The sequence below is a fragment of the Vigna unguiculata genome, chromosome 10, assembly GCF_004118075.2.
Source record: "Vigna unguiculata cultivar IT97K-499-35 chromosome 10, ASM411807v1, whole genome shotgun sequence".
NCBI classification, from domain to species: Eukaryota; Viridiplantae; Streptophyta; class Magnoliopsida; order Fabales; family Fabaceae; genus Vigna; species Vigna unguiculata.
The window spans coordinates 38,793,701-38,809,901 of NC_040288.1; the positions used below are offsets into that span (position 1 = coordinate 38,793,701).

A 16,201-nucleotide genomic window follows, 5' to 3' on the forward strand; every position below is an offset into this window, starting at 1 on the left:
GCTTTCTCCACTTAGAAGAGTTCAACATATCACATTTCATTCTGATGGAAACTCTTTCGGTCTTCAACAATGATTTTTGGATTGTGTAATCTGGAAGTGACTTCTTGATTCCATAATCTATTTTTTTTTTATGCGAAAAATAACTCAGATTGGCATTCCGAAAATTTTCTTATTCATGTAAAAATGACTTTTGGATAGGAAAATGCAGAAGTCAAATAGCAAAATGCAGAAGTCAAAAAAGCTTTGAATTGCACAATTTGTGAGTAAAAAAGCTTCTAGATTGCTTAGTTTGAAAGTAAAAAGGCTTTTAGATGACACAATTTCGAAGTTAAAAAGTCTATGGATTGCACAATTTAGAAAAGCTTAAAAATTTTGTAATTTAAAAAGCTTTTTCTCATTCAAAAAATTAATTTCTGATTTTATAATACGAAAATGATTAAACTTCACAATCTAGAAGTCAAAAAAACTTTCCATATTTTTTTCATATACAAGACAAGGTATGAATTTTCATATTTAAAGAGTGCAGAAGACAATTATATAGTTGCAAAAAGAAATCCCGTCTTTTAATGGTCCAAAAATTCAGAGATGATCACAAATGAAAAATCAAGCGCTAACATAGAGATATTCTCATGTTTCTTGGACTATTTCCAACAATTTTTAAAGGTGAATCTGTTTAACTTTATATTTTTTTATCCAATGTGAGACTTTTGATTTACACTTGAATGAATGACCCTGGATAGGTTATGGTTATGCGGTCAGTTACTCCAAATCAACAATCTTAAGATAATGTGGTTATGAGTCTTTAATTTTATATAGTTTTTAACTTTATCTTTTCTATCCAAGGAGACTTTAACACTTAGTTCAATCTATAATCCAACCCTTAATTAATTTACCAAGAGAAAATTTAAAACACTGATTGATTAAATGAAGAGTTATAAACTTAAATACAACATCAAATAATTTATTATCCATGTAACAAAAATTTAAATTAATTTACATATAAGAGGAAGACTTTAATACATATGAGATAGTTAGTTGGAACAAATATAAGATGAAGAGAGTCAACAACGCTATACTTGTCACGTATAGGACAAGATAGATGAAACAATGAAGAACAAGAAACAAACAAATGAATAAAAAAATGTTAACATCTCTGTCTAAATTAACTACACTTGAATGAGAAGAAGACAGGTGGGTAAAACCGTGGCAGAAATGTGTCTGTCTTTCTGCTTCACTTTACGCAACACGTTTTTTCTAATTCCCCAACTCTTCTCTCATTAACTTAAATCCTTAAATTTTAAATATAAAATCAAACCTATATCTTGCATCTATCTATTAGCCTTCCATTTCAACGGTAAATTATGAAACACAATATTTAAAAAATTAAATTCTAATAAGTTTTAAAATCGTGCGCATTATCCAAATGTATATTGACTGCGAAATTCATAAATGGACTTCAATGCTCATCGCTGCCACCAGCAAGTGTGGTACGTAGAAGTAGTGAAAAAAGCAAAAGCAAATGTGAAATGGAGAAAAATAAAGTACGAAACCAAATTATATATTAATGTCTCTACAGTTTTCTTCAGATTACCAGTGCACTCTGGCCAATATTTAACATGATTACAAATTCGGTTCTCATATATTCTGTAAAAAGTTAAATATTATGTGAGAACTGGACGTATATCCATAGAAAGAATCACATGTTAAATTGAGGAAATAATAATGAGGAAATAGCATGGAAAATGAGATTATAAAAGGAATATATTGAAGGAAACTAAAGGTGGTAGTAATTAATAGTATCTTATGGTAGTTGTGAAGAATGAAGAATGTGAACCCACCTCCATTATTTGAACTTACATTAGTTTGTCTATAAATCCCAAGGCACAATGCTTTCTTGAATTAAGTTTGGAAAAGCAAAGAAATAGCATATAGAAATGTATTCAGGGGTGAAAGGGATTTTGAACAGAAGCAGGAAGTTGAAGGGAAGTGTGGTGTTGATGCGTAAGAATGTGCTGGATATCAACGCCATTAAGTCAGCTAAAAGCGCCGCCGGTATCTTCCGCGGCGCCGCCGGTGTCGTCGGTGGTCTGGTGGGAACCTCAGTCGACACTCTCACTTCCTGTGTCGGACGATCTGTGGCTCTCTGGTTGATCAGCGCCACCGCTGCTGATGGTAACTATCTTCTTTTCGAACAAAATCTTTGTTTTTCATCATTAAAAAAACATATTAATTATTTTTAGTTTCTGTTTCAGTATATTAAATCCTCTTTATATAATTTTATGACGTAGGATTGGACTTAAGTTGACTTAGAAAGATCCACTTATGATCTTATATAATATATTTCAAAAGAACCATATCAACTTTTACAAAAATACGTACTATTGAAAATATTGCTGTATCAGAAAACAAAACAATATTCTTGAATAGTTTTGAACTTTGGTAGAAAATGGACATGGAAAAGTGGGAAAGAAGACATACCTGGAAGGAATTATTACCTCGATACCAACTTTGGGAGCTGGCCAATGTGCATTTGATATTCATTTTGAATGGGGCACTGACATGGGAATTCCTGGAGCCTTTCTAATACAAAATCATATGCAAGTTGAGTTCTTCCTAGTCAGTTTGACTCTTGAAGATATTCCTAATCATGGAACAATGCACTTTTCTTGTAACTCATGGGTTTACAACCATAGAAGCTACGAAAAGGATCGAATTTTCTTTGCCAACGAGGTAAACTGTTATTTTTAGCAAGTGTATATATGCATGTTGCTGATTTATTATCATGAAAAAAAAAAAAACAGTACTAACCTAGTTCGTTTGCAAGATTTTTGTTTTGATAATGAACGTTAAAGAATATACGTTGCAGACATATATTCCAAGTGAAACACCAGGACCACTAGTGAGTTACAGAGAAGCAGAATTGAAGACTCTAAGAGGAAATGGAGTAGGAAAACGTAAGGAATGGGACAGAATTTATGATTACGATGTTTACAATGATTTGGGCCAACCCGACAGCAGTGAAAACCTTGCTCGCCCAGTTCTTGGAGGATCTGTCACTTATCCCTACCCTCGAAGAGGAAGAACCGGTAGAAAACCTACCAAAAAAGGTTACATTTCTACTTCAGGAACATAACCTAATTTTTGTTTTCTTCTGTAGTTGTTCTTGACATAATTTGTAGCATTATTCCACTCTTGACACAGATCCCAACAGTGAGAAACGGAGCGATAGTTTTTACGTTCCAAGAGATGAAAGTTTCGGTCATTTGAAGTCATCTGACTTCCTTACTTACGGGGTAAAAGCTGTATCTCGGAACTTCTTGCCTCAGCTCCGATCTTCATTTGATCTGAATTTCGCACCAAAAGAGTTTGATAGCTTCGAAGAAGTACGTGAACTATGTGAAGGTGGAATTAAGCTACCTACAGATCTACTCTGCAAATTTAGCCCTTTACCTGTCATCAAAGAAATCTTTCGCACAGATGGTGAAAGTGTCCTCAAGTTTTCAGTGCCTCATATAATCAGAGGTACTTTCATGTGTATATATTTTATATTTGCACAGTGAAACATAGCGAAACCATGATTGAACTATCTTATATATATATTTTGGAAATTATTTTGATTATTACTTGGAGCAGTTAGTAAATCTGCATGGATGACCGATGAAGAATTTGCAAGAGAGATGATTGCAGGTGTAAATCCTTGCGTGATTCGCCTTCTAAAAGTAAGTCCAAATGTTTGATTTTTTACTTTCATGTATAAAACAGTGAAGGAAAAAAAGTATTTTTTTTTTTGTCATCTTTTTCCTCATAATATTCTTCAATGAATGACAGGAGTTTCCACCTCAAAGCAAGTTGGATCCCTCCGTCTACGGTGATCAAACCAGTAAAATAACTAAGCAACACTTGGAGATGAACCTTGAAGGGTTCACAGTAGATAAGGCACCTTATCTGAATTTCTGCTATAGTAAATAATAGTAATATATTTTTTTGTAATACACTTTTTATTTCTATCCGAAAAACTGGTTGTGTTAATATTGTGCATGTGGAACAGGCAATTGAAGGCAAGAGACTATTCATATTAGACCACCATGATGTGTTTATGCCGTTTTTGAGAAGGCTAAACGAGTTGAAAACAACTAAGGCTTATGCAACGAGGACAATCCTTTTCTTGAAAGATGATGGGACCTTAAAGCCATTGGTGATCGAATTAAGTTTGCCACATTCAGATGAACAACAACATGGTGCCAATAGTAAAGTGATCTTGCCCGCAAACCTTGGAGTTGAAAGTACAATTTGGCTATTAGCCAAGGCTCATGTTATTGTCAATGATTCCTGCTATCATCAGCTCATAAGCCACTGGTCTGAACTCTCTCACTAATCATTTACACACAATTTTAATGTATGTATACGAAATATTGTTTCTAACCTTTTTTTTTTGTACATGTAAATGTGGTTACAGGTTGAATACTCATGCTGCGATCGAACCCTTTGTCATATCAACAAACAGAAACCTCAGTGTTCTTCACCCTATTTATAAACTTCTCTTTCCTCACTATCGTGACACAATGAATATCAATGCACTTGCTCGAGAATCACTAATCAATGCTGATGGTGTTATAGAGCAATCCTTTTTGGGTGGAAAATATGCAGTGGAGATATCTTCCGCAGCTTACAAAGATTGGGTGTTTCCTGACCAAGCATTACCTACTGATCTTATAAAGAGGTAAGCTATGTAAAACTCGTGCTTGAACCGTTAAAATGCACAAACTTTTGCTGTTGATAACAGTTTTTCTTTGCCTGATTCAGAGGCATGGCTATAAAGGATTCATCTTCTCCCAATGGTCTTCGTCTTGTGATAAAGGACTACCCGTATGCTGTTGATGGATTAGAGATATGGAACGCTATCGAGACATGGGTCCATGAATATGTCTGGTTGTACTATGTTACAGATGATGCAGTTAAAAAGGATATTGAACTTCAAGCTTGGTGGAAGGAAGTTGTTGAGAAGGGTCATGGTGACCTAAAAGATAAGCCATGGTGGCCTAAACTACACACTCGTGAAGAGCTTATTCGATCTTGTAGTACCATCATATGGATTGCTTCAGCTTTTCATGCAGCAGTTAATTTTGGACAATATCCTTATGGTGGCTTTATCCTGAATCGTCCAACTCTAAGCAGAAGATTGATCCCAGAAAAAGGAACTCCAGAATATGAAGAGATGGCAAAGAATCCTCAGAAGGCTTATTTGAGAACAATTACACCAAAGTATCAGGCTCTTGTTGACCTTACAGTGATAGAGATATTATCAAGACATGCCTCTGATGAGGTGTACCTTGGACAGAGGGACAATCCAAATTGGACCTCTGATTCAAGGGCCATAGAAGCCTTTAAAAAGTTTGGAAAGAGGCTAGTAGAGATTGAGACAAAAATCTCAGAAAGGAATCATGATCCAAATCTTAAAAATCGAACTGGACCAGCTGAATTGCCTTACACACTGCTTCTTCCTACTAGTGAAACGGGGTTGACTTTTAGAGGAATTCCCAACAGCATCTCTATCTGAGTGTGGGTTGAAAATTTAGATTGTTCTTAGGTTAATAGAGTATTATAATGTCTCTCTGTGTATTGGTGTATTTGTGCTTAACTTTTTCAGTAGGTTTGTTGTGTTCTGATTTGTTGTTAGTTTTTTTTCCAGTTTAGCTATGGTTAGATTTTGTATTTAAACAACTTGTTATAATATTTTGCAAAAGGACCCTATTGCAACGCTGCTACAAAACTCACTTTCTCCTTTCCTCCATTGATCTCCATCTTTCATTATTTTCACCATTTGTTGCTCCATTTGAGTGCCATTTCCACCGTTGTTGCACTTGCGAGGTGCAATTTCTGTCGACGTTGCACTTGTGAGGTGCCATTTTCGTCGCTGTTGTAGTCCTCTCAATTCTTCCTCTATTTCCACCTTGCTCAATTTCCACTGCTGCTGGCTCACTCGTGAGGTTAGTTCTCTCTTCCTTTTCATGTTTTTTTTTTTTTTTTTTTCTGTTTCGTTAAGGCTTGTTATGATCTTCCTAATGGACACATTTTGTGCCGCCATTCATGTCCAGGTTTTGCATTCAGGTGGCATTGTTGTATTGTTGTAGCACTAGTTTCCTTGTTTCCAAAACGTGTTTTGCACTACTGCAGTCCTCCCTCCATTGTTGCGATTCTTAGCCTCTGCAAGTAATAGTTTTGTATTCTGTTTCGCAAGGATAAGCCGCGGTGTGCTGGAGGTATAACCCAGATCGACTTTGCGGGGACAATTGTTAATATATTCTTTTGTACGTTTGATATGTTAGAACCAGTAATGTTTTTAAAATTTTTTAATTTATATGCTTAAATTTTCTTTGTTCGAGAGACCAATTATAATTTTTTATTCATAATCGGAGTTATTTTTGTAACTAATGATTTTTTATTTTATAAATTAGTATTTAAATTGGTTATTATAGTGACTAACAATTTTTGTTCATTAGATTTGGTTATTAATGAGACATTTTCTCGTAGATCGTTGTCATTACTTGAGTCTACAAAAATATATTAGATATACATTTATTAGACATACATTGATTAAACGATTCTAGTGATGATGTTACTTTTTACATGTTTTTGTATATTTATTGTCATGAATAAATAAACTATTTCCTAGTTTTTATCTTGTTATATTCTCAAGTTTGATGTGTTTTGTATTGTTTTGGGTTTTAATTATTTTATATTTGTTTTACCTCTAATATCTATTTTGAGTGTATTAAATAAATTAATAGGAAGTATTTCTGGTGGAGGAAAATAAATAAGAACTCAAAGGAGCATGTTTTAGACAAAAAAAACCAATTTGAAGTAAATACTCGCATTGGACGCCACTGAAATCATGCCTAGTGCTTCAAATATAGAATGTTGTCAAACTGCACAATTCACATTACATCAGTCTATCCATAACTAATTTATATTTTTAACAAGTCAACGCTACATATTTCTGCATATCCATATATCCTTATACTTTAAGAGAGCACTCTATTTTTTCGCATGTTTTATCATTTATATTCTTATAAAGTCTACTATTTATATTTTTATAGACATATTAACTTTCTAAATCTATAAATTATTTTTAAAGTTAATTCTATTCAAAACTTAATTATAAACTTAAAAATATTTATTACTTTTTCCCTTGATCTCTAATTCTCTTTTAGTAAACACACAAACCAACATCAATATGTGGGTAGACATGGGTTTAAAATTAGTTGTTCTAAAAATATTATATTTGATAGGAAAAGGTTAAAACTTAACCCATGTTTACAAAATTGGCTTCTAAGATGAGGATTGACTTTTATTTGTAAATTAGTTTATCACATATTGATATAATATTATCAAGATACCATTATATTGAGGCGTGTGATACGCCGTATTTATGAGCAGTCCAATATGAATCATCAAAACTTTGTTAGAAGTGAATTAAAATCTAACTCAACCCCATAAAATCGGTGTGTAAGGTGAAGATTGCATCCACTTATATAGTGTGAATTAGTATTATTTTGATGTGAGACTTCCAACAAATTCTGTTGCATTCACTTTGTTATTTACTTTCCAATGAAATATGAAGAGAAAAAAGTGAAAACTATGAAAAAAAAATCGTATTTGTCAAAATTACTCTTCTTTTTTCAAAATAATAAATATATGAGTTACAGTTTATTGATACGATTCCTTAATTTTAATTAATTTAAAAATGAATTATTTTTTTCTCATCCTAATATACATATATCTAAAGGAACCCGTGATGAAGCTACGCCAAAGTGGTAATAATAAAAATATTTATGTGTCCATAACGTGCCCAAATAATAAAATATTTCGTTTTGATATGCATGACCCAAATTAATTTAAGAGTTTTAAAAACTTACATGTATGCTTGAACGTGGCATGGCATGAGAAATAAAATATGAACGAAACTGATGAAAAACTAGTTCATATGGTTTGCTATTATGATCAGTTGCAGAAACACTTTATGTTTAAGAAAGCACGTTTCGACCCGTTCTCTTCCCTCGATCTTCGATCAGGATTATCTGGGATTCTTTTTCGATATTTTTTCTCTTAAATTATTATTTAATTGTCACACCGGTGACTTCTTTTCTTTTCTTTTTTCTCTTTCTTTTAGGAAGGAGTCTAAAAATCATGTGCTAAAAAGAATGTGATGATATTGCAATTGATTTCCTGTCTAGGATAAAATAAAATAAGTAAGTTGAAAATCTTCTAATAATGTCTTAAACATAATGTAGAAAATTAAAATATAGAACATGAATTATAAAAATAAGTTAAAGATAAGAATATTTTTTTATAATTGTGAGACATCACAATAAAAGAAAAAAAATATTATATATAGATCTTGGGAAAATCATAGGTTACCAAATTTTTATTTTATTTTTTACATTTGACAAACTATCTATTTAGATAAAAAAAAGTACTATTTTATTATTTTATTTTAGTTAAAAAATAAAAAAATAATCTATTTTAATTTTATTTATAAAATTTTTGTCAAAATTGTCAATTTTTTTTTGTCAAAAACTAATGTTATTATATCTTGTAAGGATTACATCATCGAAATATTTTATTTCAAGAGATAAATTAACTTTTTGTTTTATATTTATTGAAATTAGGCGTATGTGTTAATAATGTTAAACAAAAATTATCAAACGGTAACCAATTTTATGACCAACAAATAAATTTGGAGAATAATTTAGTGACCATTTTTGTAATCAAAAACTAATTTAAAGATCAATTCTTTTGTTAGCCAAAACTATTAAAAACTAAAATAATTAATGTTAGTGATCAATTTACGTACCAATTCATAATAAAAATTATTTTAGTTATCAATTTAGAAATTAATTGTAAGTTTTTGAAACTATTTTAGTTATGAATAATTGTTAATTAATAAATTGATATCTAAATTGTTTAATATAGTGACTAATTATTTTTTATCATTAAAATTAATTATTAATCAAGGATTTTTTTAGTGCACCTTAGTTAATTTAATTTACTGCAATTATATATGCAATTGGTTACTCTAGATGACAAATAAAATTCAATTTATCACTAATTTTGATATTAAAGAAGAATATTTGGTGATATCTAAAGTTTTAAACAAATGTGTTATATTTCTTCTGTTATCATTCTTACACTGAGTTCTTCATTTTAAACTACTACTGAAATTATCTTAGTGTATTTCATAATTTATTTTTAAAAATTTATGTAATTCTTTCTTTAAAAAAAGAATTATATATGTATTTGTGGTGTTTAAAAACAAATGCAATTCTTATCACTAACTTTTTTCAATGTTAGTTAGTATTGAAGAAAATAACACGTACTATTTCTCTGTGTGTGTGTGTGTGTGTGTGTGTGTGTGTGTGTGTGTGGTGTGTGTGTGGTGGTGTGTGTGTGTGTGTGTGTGGTGTGTGGTGTGTGTGTGTGTGTGTGTGTGTGTGTGTGTGTGTGTGTGTGTGTGTGTGTGTGTGTGTGTGTGTGTGTGTGTGTGTGTGTGTGTGTGTGTGTGTGTGTGTGTGTGTGTGTGTGTGTGTGTGTGTGTGTGTGTGTGTGTGTGTGTGTGTGTGTGTGTGTGTGTGTGTGTGTGTGTGTGTGTGTGTGTGTGTGTGTGTGTGTGTGTGTGTGTGTGTGTGTGTGTGTGTGTGTGTGTGTGTGTGTGTGTGTGTGTGTGTGTGTGTGTGTGTGTGTGTGTGTGTGTGTGTGTGTGTGTGTGTGTGTGTGTGTGTGTGTGTGTGTGTGTGTGTGTGTGTGTGTGTGTGTGTGTGTGTGTGTGTGTGTGTGTGTGTGTGTGTGTGTGTGTGTGTGTGTGTGTGTGTGTGTGTGTGTGTGTGTGTGTGTGTGTGTGTGTGTGTGTGTGTGTGTGTGTGTGTGTGTTGTGTGTGTGTGTGTGTGTGTGTGTGTGTTGTGTTTTTGTGTGTGTTTTTTTTTTTTTTTTTTTTTTTTGTGTGTGTGTGTGTGTGTGTGTGGTGTGTGTGTGTGGTGTGTGTGTGTGTGTGTGTGTGTGTGTAAACAAGTATAATCAAACTCTGCACATTTTATAGCTGTTGCCATCCTATCTATATTATACAGATATACAGACATGGTATTAATGGGCTAAATAAATAACTATATAGAAGCAACTTGTTTGTATAAAAAATAATGCTGAATTTCGTAAAACGCTGTGTTCACTTCATTTACATTTATTAATACAAAGAGATTTATTATCTTATTAATTAGATCTATCAACCTATCTACCAATACTTTTGTGTATAAATAGGTGAGATTAGAGCTTGGGTTCCTCACAACTCTCTACTCTCAAATATCAAAGCATAATCAGATATAAGAATTTGTTGTCGCTATAGCAATGAGTTCAATAGTGGAAAGGAAGAAGTTGGTGAAGGGGAGGGTGGTGTTGATACGGAAGAGTGTGCTTCAAACCATAAGCACTGTCAAGGGTGTCGTTGCCACTGGCATCAAGACAATTAACGACGCAGTCGAACTTGATTTCACTAAATCAGTGTCTTTCAAGTTGATTAGTCGTACCAAGTCAGAGAATCGTTAGTCTTGCTTCTCGTGAAACTTTACTTTTTCTATAATCAATGTTTAAAAAATTATTTATTATCAAAACCAGTAGTTTATATCATATATGATGATTCGAAATCTCTGCACTCCTTGAACTTGTACTGTTTTCTCGTTATTTTTGAATTTTGATTTGTTTGCATTTTGCAGCAAGCAATCCTGCTGGAAAAGTTGGAAAGGAAACCCATTTGGAGAATAATGTTTCTGTGTTACGAACCTTGGGAGAGAGAAAGGAGGAATTTGATGTTTATTTTGAATGGGATGATAAAGATATGGGAACTCCAGGAGCATTTTACGTAAAAAATGAAATGAATGATGAGTTCTTCCTTGTTAGTATGACTCTTGAATATCCAACTCAACAAATAACTGAACTAGAGGACCAGAATCATATTCACTTTGACTGTAACTCCTGGGTTCACAACCATAAGTCTTACAAACGCATATTCTTCGCCAACATTGTAAGTAAAATCATGATCGTTGTTGTTTCCATTCTTAATTTAAGTGAGAAACGTATGTGCTTATGAAAAAATATGCATTGCAGCCCTATCTTCCCGGTAAGACACCAGTGCAATTACAAACGTACAGAAAAGAAGAGTTGAAGAATTTAAGGGGAGATGGATCTGGAAAGCGTGAGAAATGGGATAGGATTTATGATTATGATTTCTATAATGATCTGGGCTTTGTTGACGGCGATGGAGCAGAAGATCACCCAGTTCTTGGAGGCAACGAAAACTATCCCTACCCTCGTAGGGTTAGGACTGGAAGAAAACCTATCTACAAAAACAAAAATGGTGAGTTACATTTTATCACGTGTCTAAAGAAAGGCCTAGTGACGTGACAAATAAAAGTTTGGACAGGTGACAAATACGAGGAACAAGACGACGAGGATTATTATGTGCCAAGAGATGAAAATTTCAGTCAGGGGAAGAGGACAGAATTCACTCAAATAGGAATGAAAGGTTTAGGTGGAAGAGTCGTACCTTTGCTCACATCTTTGTATTTAAAGAGCACGTCAAATGAATTTAATGGCTTCGAAGAAGTGTTGAAAATGTATGAAGGTGGAGTTAATCTGCCTCTATCTATCACTGGAAACGCTACTCCTCCAAGTGCCCTTAACGTCCCAACTCCGGACGTAATCAAAGGTAGTAACTATTCTTCACTTGGAACTCCGACATAACTACTTCCAATTTTATTTTATTTTTGTTATAATTTTGTATAGAAAGCAAGTTTGCATGGGTGACTGATGAAGAATTTGCAAGAGAGATGATTGCCGGTGTAAACCCTGTTGTAATTCGGCTTCTTAAAGTAAGTGCAAAACATTAATTTTATTGTTAGATCTATATATGCTGAATTTCATTCTAATTATTGGATATCTTTATTAATGGCAGGAGGAGGATTTCTTTGTGCCTGCCAACCTAGTTTGCAACTGTACTCAACCCAGTACAGTAACAAAAAAAGACTTGGAGGCTAACATGGATGACGTCAAAGTAGATGAGGTAAATAATACACACGTACTAAACAAAACACAATTTTGATATCTTAGAAATATAAACTGGTTCAGTATTTTTTATACTTGAACTTGGATTTATTCTTTCCGGCATGGAGGCACCCGATGTGATGTTGTTTGTGATTCAAAGGTATATCAAATTATCAAACTGATCACTCAAATTAAATTTGTGGAACAGGCAATCAAGAATAGGAAATTGTTCGTATTGGATTACTACGAAACATTCATGGCATATCTGACGAAGATAAACGACCTTCCCTCAATAAAGGCTTACGCCACCAGGACATTCTTGATCTTAAAAGATGACGGCACACTGAAACCACTTGCTATTGAATTAAGCAAGCCATATATATGTCCATGTGGTCTTCAGCTTGTCGAGACCACAGTGGTGCTGCCTGCAGAAAGAGGTGTCGAAAGTACAATTTGGCTATTTGCCAAAGCTCATGTTGTTGTAAATGACACCAACTACCATCAGCTCATAAGCCACTGGTATATATATAACAACTCTATATACCACAAACATACATATGCAAGATCCATAATGTTTTACATCCTACACACATACATATGCAAACATGTTTAGTCTATGCAGTATGAAATTTTATCTCGTGTTTGTCACAGGTTAAATACTCATGCAGTGATTGAGCCATTTGCAATAGCAACACACAGGAATCTCAGTGTACTTCACCCCATTTACAAACTCCTGCATCCTCACTTCCGTGACACCATTAATATCAATGCACTTGCTAGGAAATCCCTAATTAATGCGGGTAGCATTATAGAGCAAACGTTTTTGCCAGGGCCCTATTCAATGGAGATGTCTTCTGCTGTATACAAGAATTGGGTTTTCACTGACCAAGCTTTACCAAAGGATCTCATCAAAAGGTAAATTAACCCTATTAACTATGGGAAAATATCATACCGATAGCGAGAATTGAGATAGCCTTGTTATCAAAATAACTTTTTTTTTTCCTTCTTATGATTGATTTAGAGGTTTGGCGTTTGAGGATGGGAATGGTGACCTTAAGCTTGTGATAGAGGACTATCCTTACGCTGTTGATGGATTACAAATATGGAATGCTACTAAGCTCTGGGTACAAGACTATGTGGCTCTGTATTATTCAGACGATAATGCAGTTAAAGAAGATACCGAATTGCAAGAATGGTGGAAGGAAGTTGTGGAGAAGGGTCACGGTGACTTAAAAGGACAATGGCTTAAAATGGAGAGTTCTAAAGTGCTGGTTGATACTTGCACTACCATTATATGGATTGCTTCAGCTCTTCACGCCGCTGTTAATTTTGGACAATATCCTTATGGAGGTTATATCATTAACCGTCCTACTCAAAGTCGAAGATGGATCCCAGAACCAGGAACTCAAGAGTATGAAGAGATGACCAAGAATCCTCAAAAAGCTTTTTTGAAAACAATTACTCCAAAATACCAGACCATTATTGATCTTTCAGTGATGGAGCTACTATCAACCCATGCTTCAGACGAGGTATATCTTGGACGAAGGGACAGTCCAAATTGGACTTCTCATCAACGAGCACAAGAATTGTTTGAAAGATTTACAGAACACCTGGAAAAAATCGAGGAAGAAATCTCGGATAGGAACAAGAAGAAAGAACTTAGAAATCGAACTGGACCAATCAATTTGCGCTACACTGTGCTTCTTCCTACCAGTGGTCCAGGGATTACTTATAGAGGAATCCCTAACAGTGTCTCTATCTAAACGCTTCGTGGCTTCCTTTTCTGTGCTGCTTTTACCTTTCAATATTAGTCGCATGTTACGTGCATGCCTCATTGTGTTTGTTTTTGTTTTTGTTTAAGCCACGTTGTCTTTCATGCAGCTTTTGTACCCTGATAAATAAGCTCATCAGCAAATTTCCTTTTACAACTGGGAACCTTTGTTATTTTGGCTTTCAGTTGTATTATTCAAGAGTTATTATCATCATCAATATTATCGTTTTACATTTTATCTAACTCATTTTTGTTCCTTTCTTCTTTCTCTTTAATCATATATTTTATTCAAAAAAAAAAAGCCATGTGATTAGTAATTGAAGTTTAAAGATTGTTCAAAAATTGTTATTGTTCTTAATCTTCGTACCACCATCAAGTTTTAATCCTCATAATTCTTCTCACGTCATTGTCAAAAGATAAGAATTGGCCCAGTTGGTTCCCAATGAGGGAAACCCGGTGGAGTAGACACTTCTTTTGGTTTTTTTTATCAGAATCTATTGTATATTGTTACTGTTTAAAATAACTTATGGCAACATTTTTGGTGTTTTATGTTCGATTTGCAGTGATACAACTTGCTTAGATTTTTCGGTCAAATAGTGCATACTTAGTACTCGTAACAAAAGTAAGAAATTTAAAACAAAACATGTGGAAACATACAAACGTTTTTCTTAAGTAGGAAAATGTGGGCCGACCAACCCTCTTTTGGTGTCTCAATTTGGTTTCTGATTAATTTTGGGGGCTTCTTCTTACACCCCTTACCTTTTCTCCTGTATCCCAAAAATACTTTTAATTTCCACTTTGCCCTTCAGTAAAAAAGAAAAAAGTAACAAAGAGAGAAAAAACATAATACGAATGTAGACATCTACAATAATTTTTTAATTACCACTGTTTCTTAATTTTTGTAATGAAAACATATTCAAATAAATAAAAAAAAATTATCAAACCACTATATTAATCTTTATATATATTATACATTTTGTACTGACCATAATAAATATTATACATATGAAAAGAAAAAAAAATATGTTGTGGATATCGATATTCTCAACATAACCTAACATTAGTTGAAATTGTATTATAGATGTTGACGTCCACAATACATTTTTAATTACTCTCGTTTTTAATTTTTTTTAAATGAAAACATACTCAAATAAATGAAAAACAATTATCAAATCATAATATTAACTTTTATACATATTATACAATTTGAATTTATAGATCATAAATTTTATACAAAAAAATTATATATGAAAGAAGAAAAAAGTATGTCGGGGACATGACCAGAATTCCGGCGTCTATAGTTTGTTAAAAATTTAAAAAATATCAACGCTTTTTTAAAATGTTTTACTTGAGTGTTTGAGTATACTCTTTGGTTTTGCAGAGAACTGAAGTCTGTAGCTCTGCTATTAGGGTTAATTTTTGAAAATTTACATGTCCGCCAAGGGACCCTATTGCATCGCTGTTATATAACTCACTTTCTCCTTTCCTTCGTTGATGTAAACTCACGTTTTGCTCCATCTTTCACTATTTTCACCATTTGCTGCTCCATTTGTGTTCCATTTCCAACGTTGTTGCACTTGCGAGGTGCAATTTCCGTCATCGCCGCACTTGTGAGGCGCCATTTCCGTCGCCGCTGTAGTCCTCTCAATTCTTCCTCTGTTTCCACCTTGTCCCATTTCCACCGCCGCTGGCTCACTCGTGAGGTTAGTTCTCTCTTCCTTCTTTTTCTAATTTGTTAAGGCTTGTTATTTTCTTCCTAATGCACACATTTTATGCCGCCATTTGTGTTCAGGTTTTGCATTCAGGTAGTATTGTTGTAGTACTTGTTTCCCTACTTCCAAAACGTGTTTTGCACTACTACAGTCCTCCCTCCATTGTTGCGATTCTTAGCCTTTGCACTTTACACTGCCAAGTTCTTAAAAAATTATATGTTTTTAATATGTTGTTAATATATTTTTTTTGTACGATTTGATATGCTGAACCAGTTATGTTTTTAAAATTTATTAATTATATGCTTAAATATTATTTGTTTGAGATTATTATCGTAGTGAGTTATTCTTAATTGACCGTTTGAGATTTAATATGAAAAATATTTACTATTTCCAAAGTTTTTTGAACAAATTGTACTTTTTAAAAATTAATGTAAGAGGAGATAGTACTAATAAAAGTGAGAGAGAGAAATAGATGTAAATTAGGGTGTCAAAGTGAGCTAGTTTAGTCTATTTTGGGTTGTTTTGTTCTTGATATGAATTGGTTTGTGTTGGAAATAGTCCAAATGTGAGTAAAAGTTTCATATTTGATAGAAAAGAAAAAAGTTAATCATTATATAAAAATAAAGACTT

At 33.3% G+C, this 16,201-nt stretch overlaps 1 protein-coding gene across 1 annotated transcript; it reads left to right on the top strand.

Moving 5' to 3' along the window:
* Positions 1–1,934: 1,934 nt before the first annotated feature.
* Positions 1,935–14,106, top strand: LOC114165654 (seed linoleate 9S-lipoxygenase-2-like). The gene is made up of 18 exons (XM_028050226.1): positions 1,935–2,172; positions 2,444–2,730; positions 2,867–3,107; positions 3,202–3,522; positions 3,634–3,719; positions 3,829–3,936; positions 4,049–4,356; positions 4,457–4,720; positions 4,804–5,543; positions 10,377–10,589; positions 10,762–11,069; positions 11,153–11,402; positions 11,469–11,753; positions 11,831–11,916; positions 12,000–12,107; positions 12,297–12,607; positions 12,740–13,003; positions 13,110–14,106. The coding sequence occupies exons 1-18, from the start codon at positions 1,935–1,937 to the stop codon at positions 13,849–13,851; spliced, it is 5,160 nt and encodes a 1,719-aa protein (XP_027906027.1). The 3' UTR covers positions 13,852–14,106.
* Positions 14,107–16,201: the final 2,095 nt, after the last annotated feature.

Excerpts from the sequence above, each read along its gene's own strand:
- LOC114165654 (XM_028050226.1), top strand. The coding sequence starts at position 1,935 with ATGTATTCAGGGGTGAAAGGGATTTTGAACAGAAGCAGGAAGTTGAAG. Across the intron at positions 10,590-10,761 it reads TCGTACCAAGTCAGAGAATC|CAAGCAATCCTGCTGGAAAA; the intron begins GTTAGTCTTGCT and ends TGCATTTTGCAG. Across the intron at positions 11,403-11,468 it reads TATCTACAAAAACAAAAATG|GTGACAAATACGAGGAACAA; the intron begins GTGAGTTACATT and ends AAGTTTGGACAG.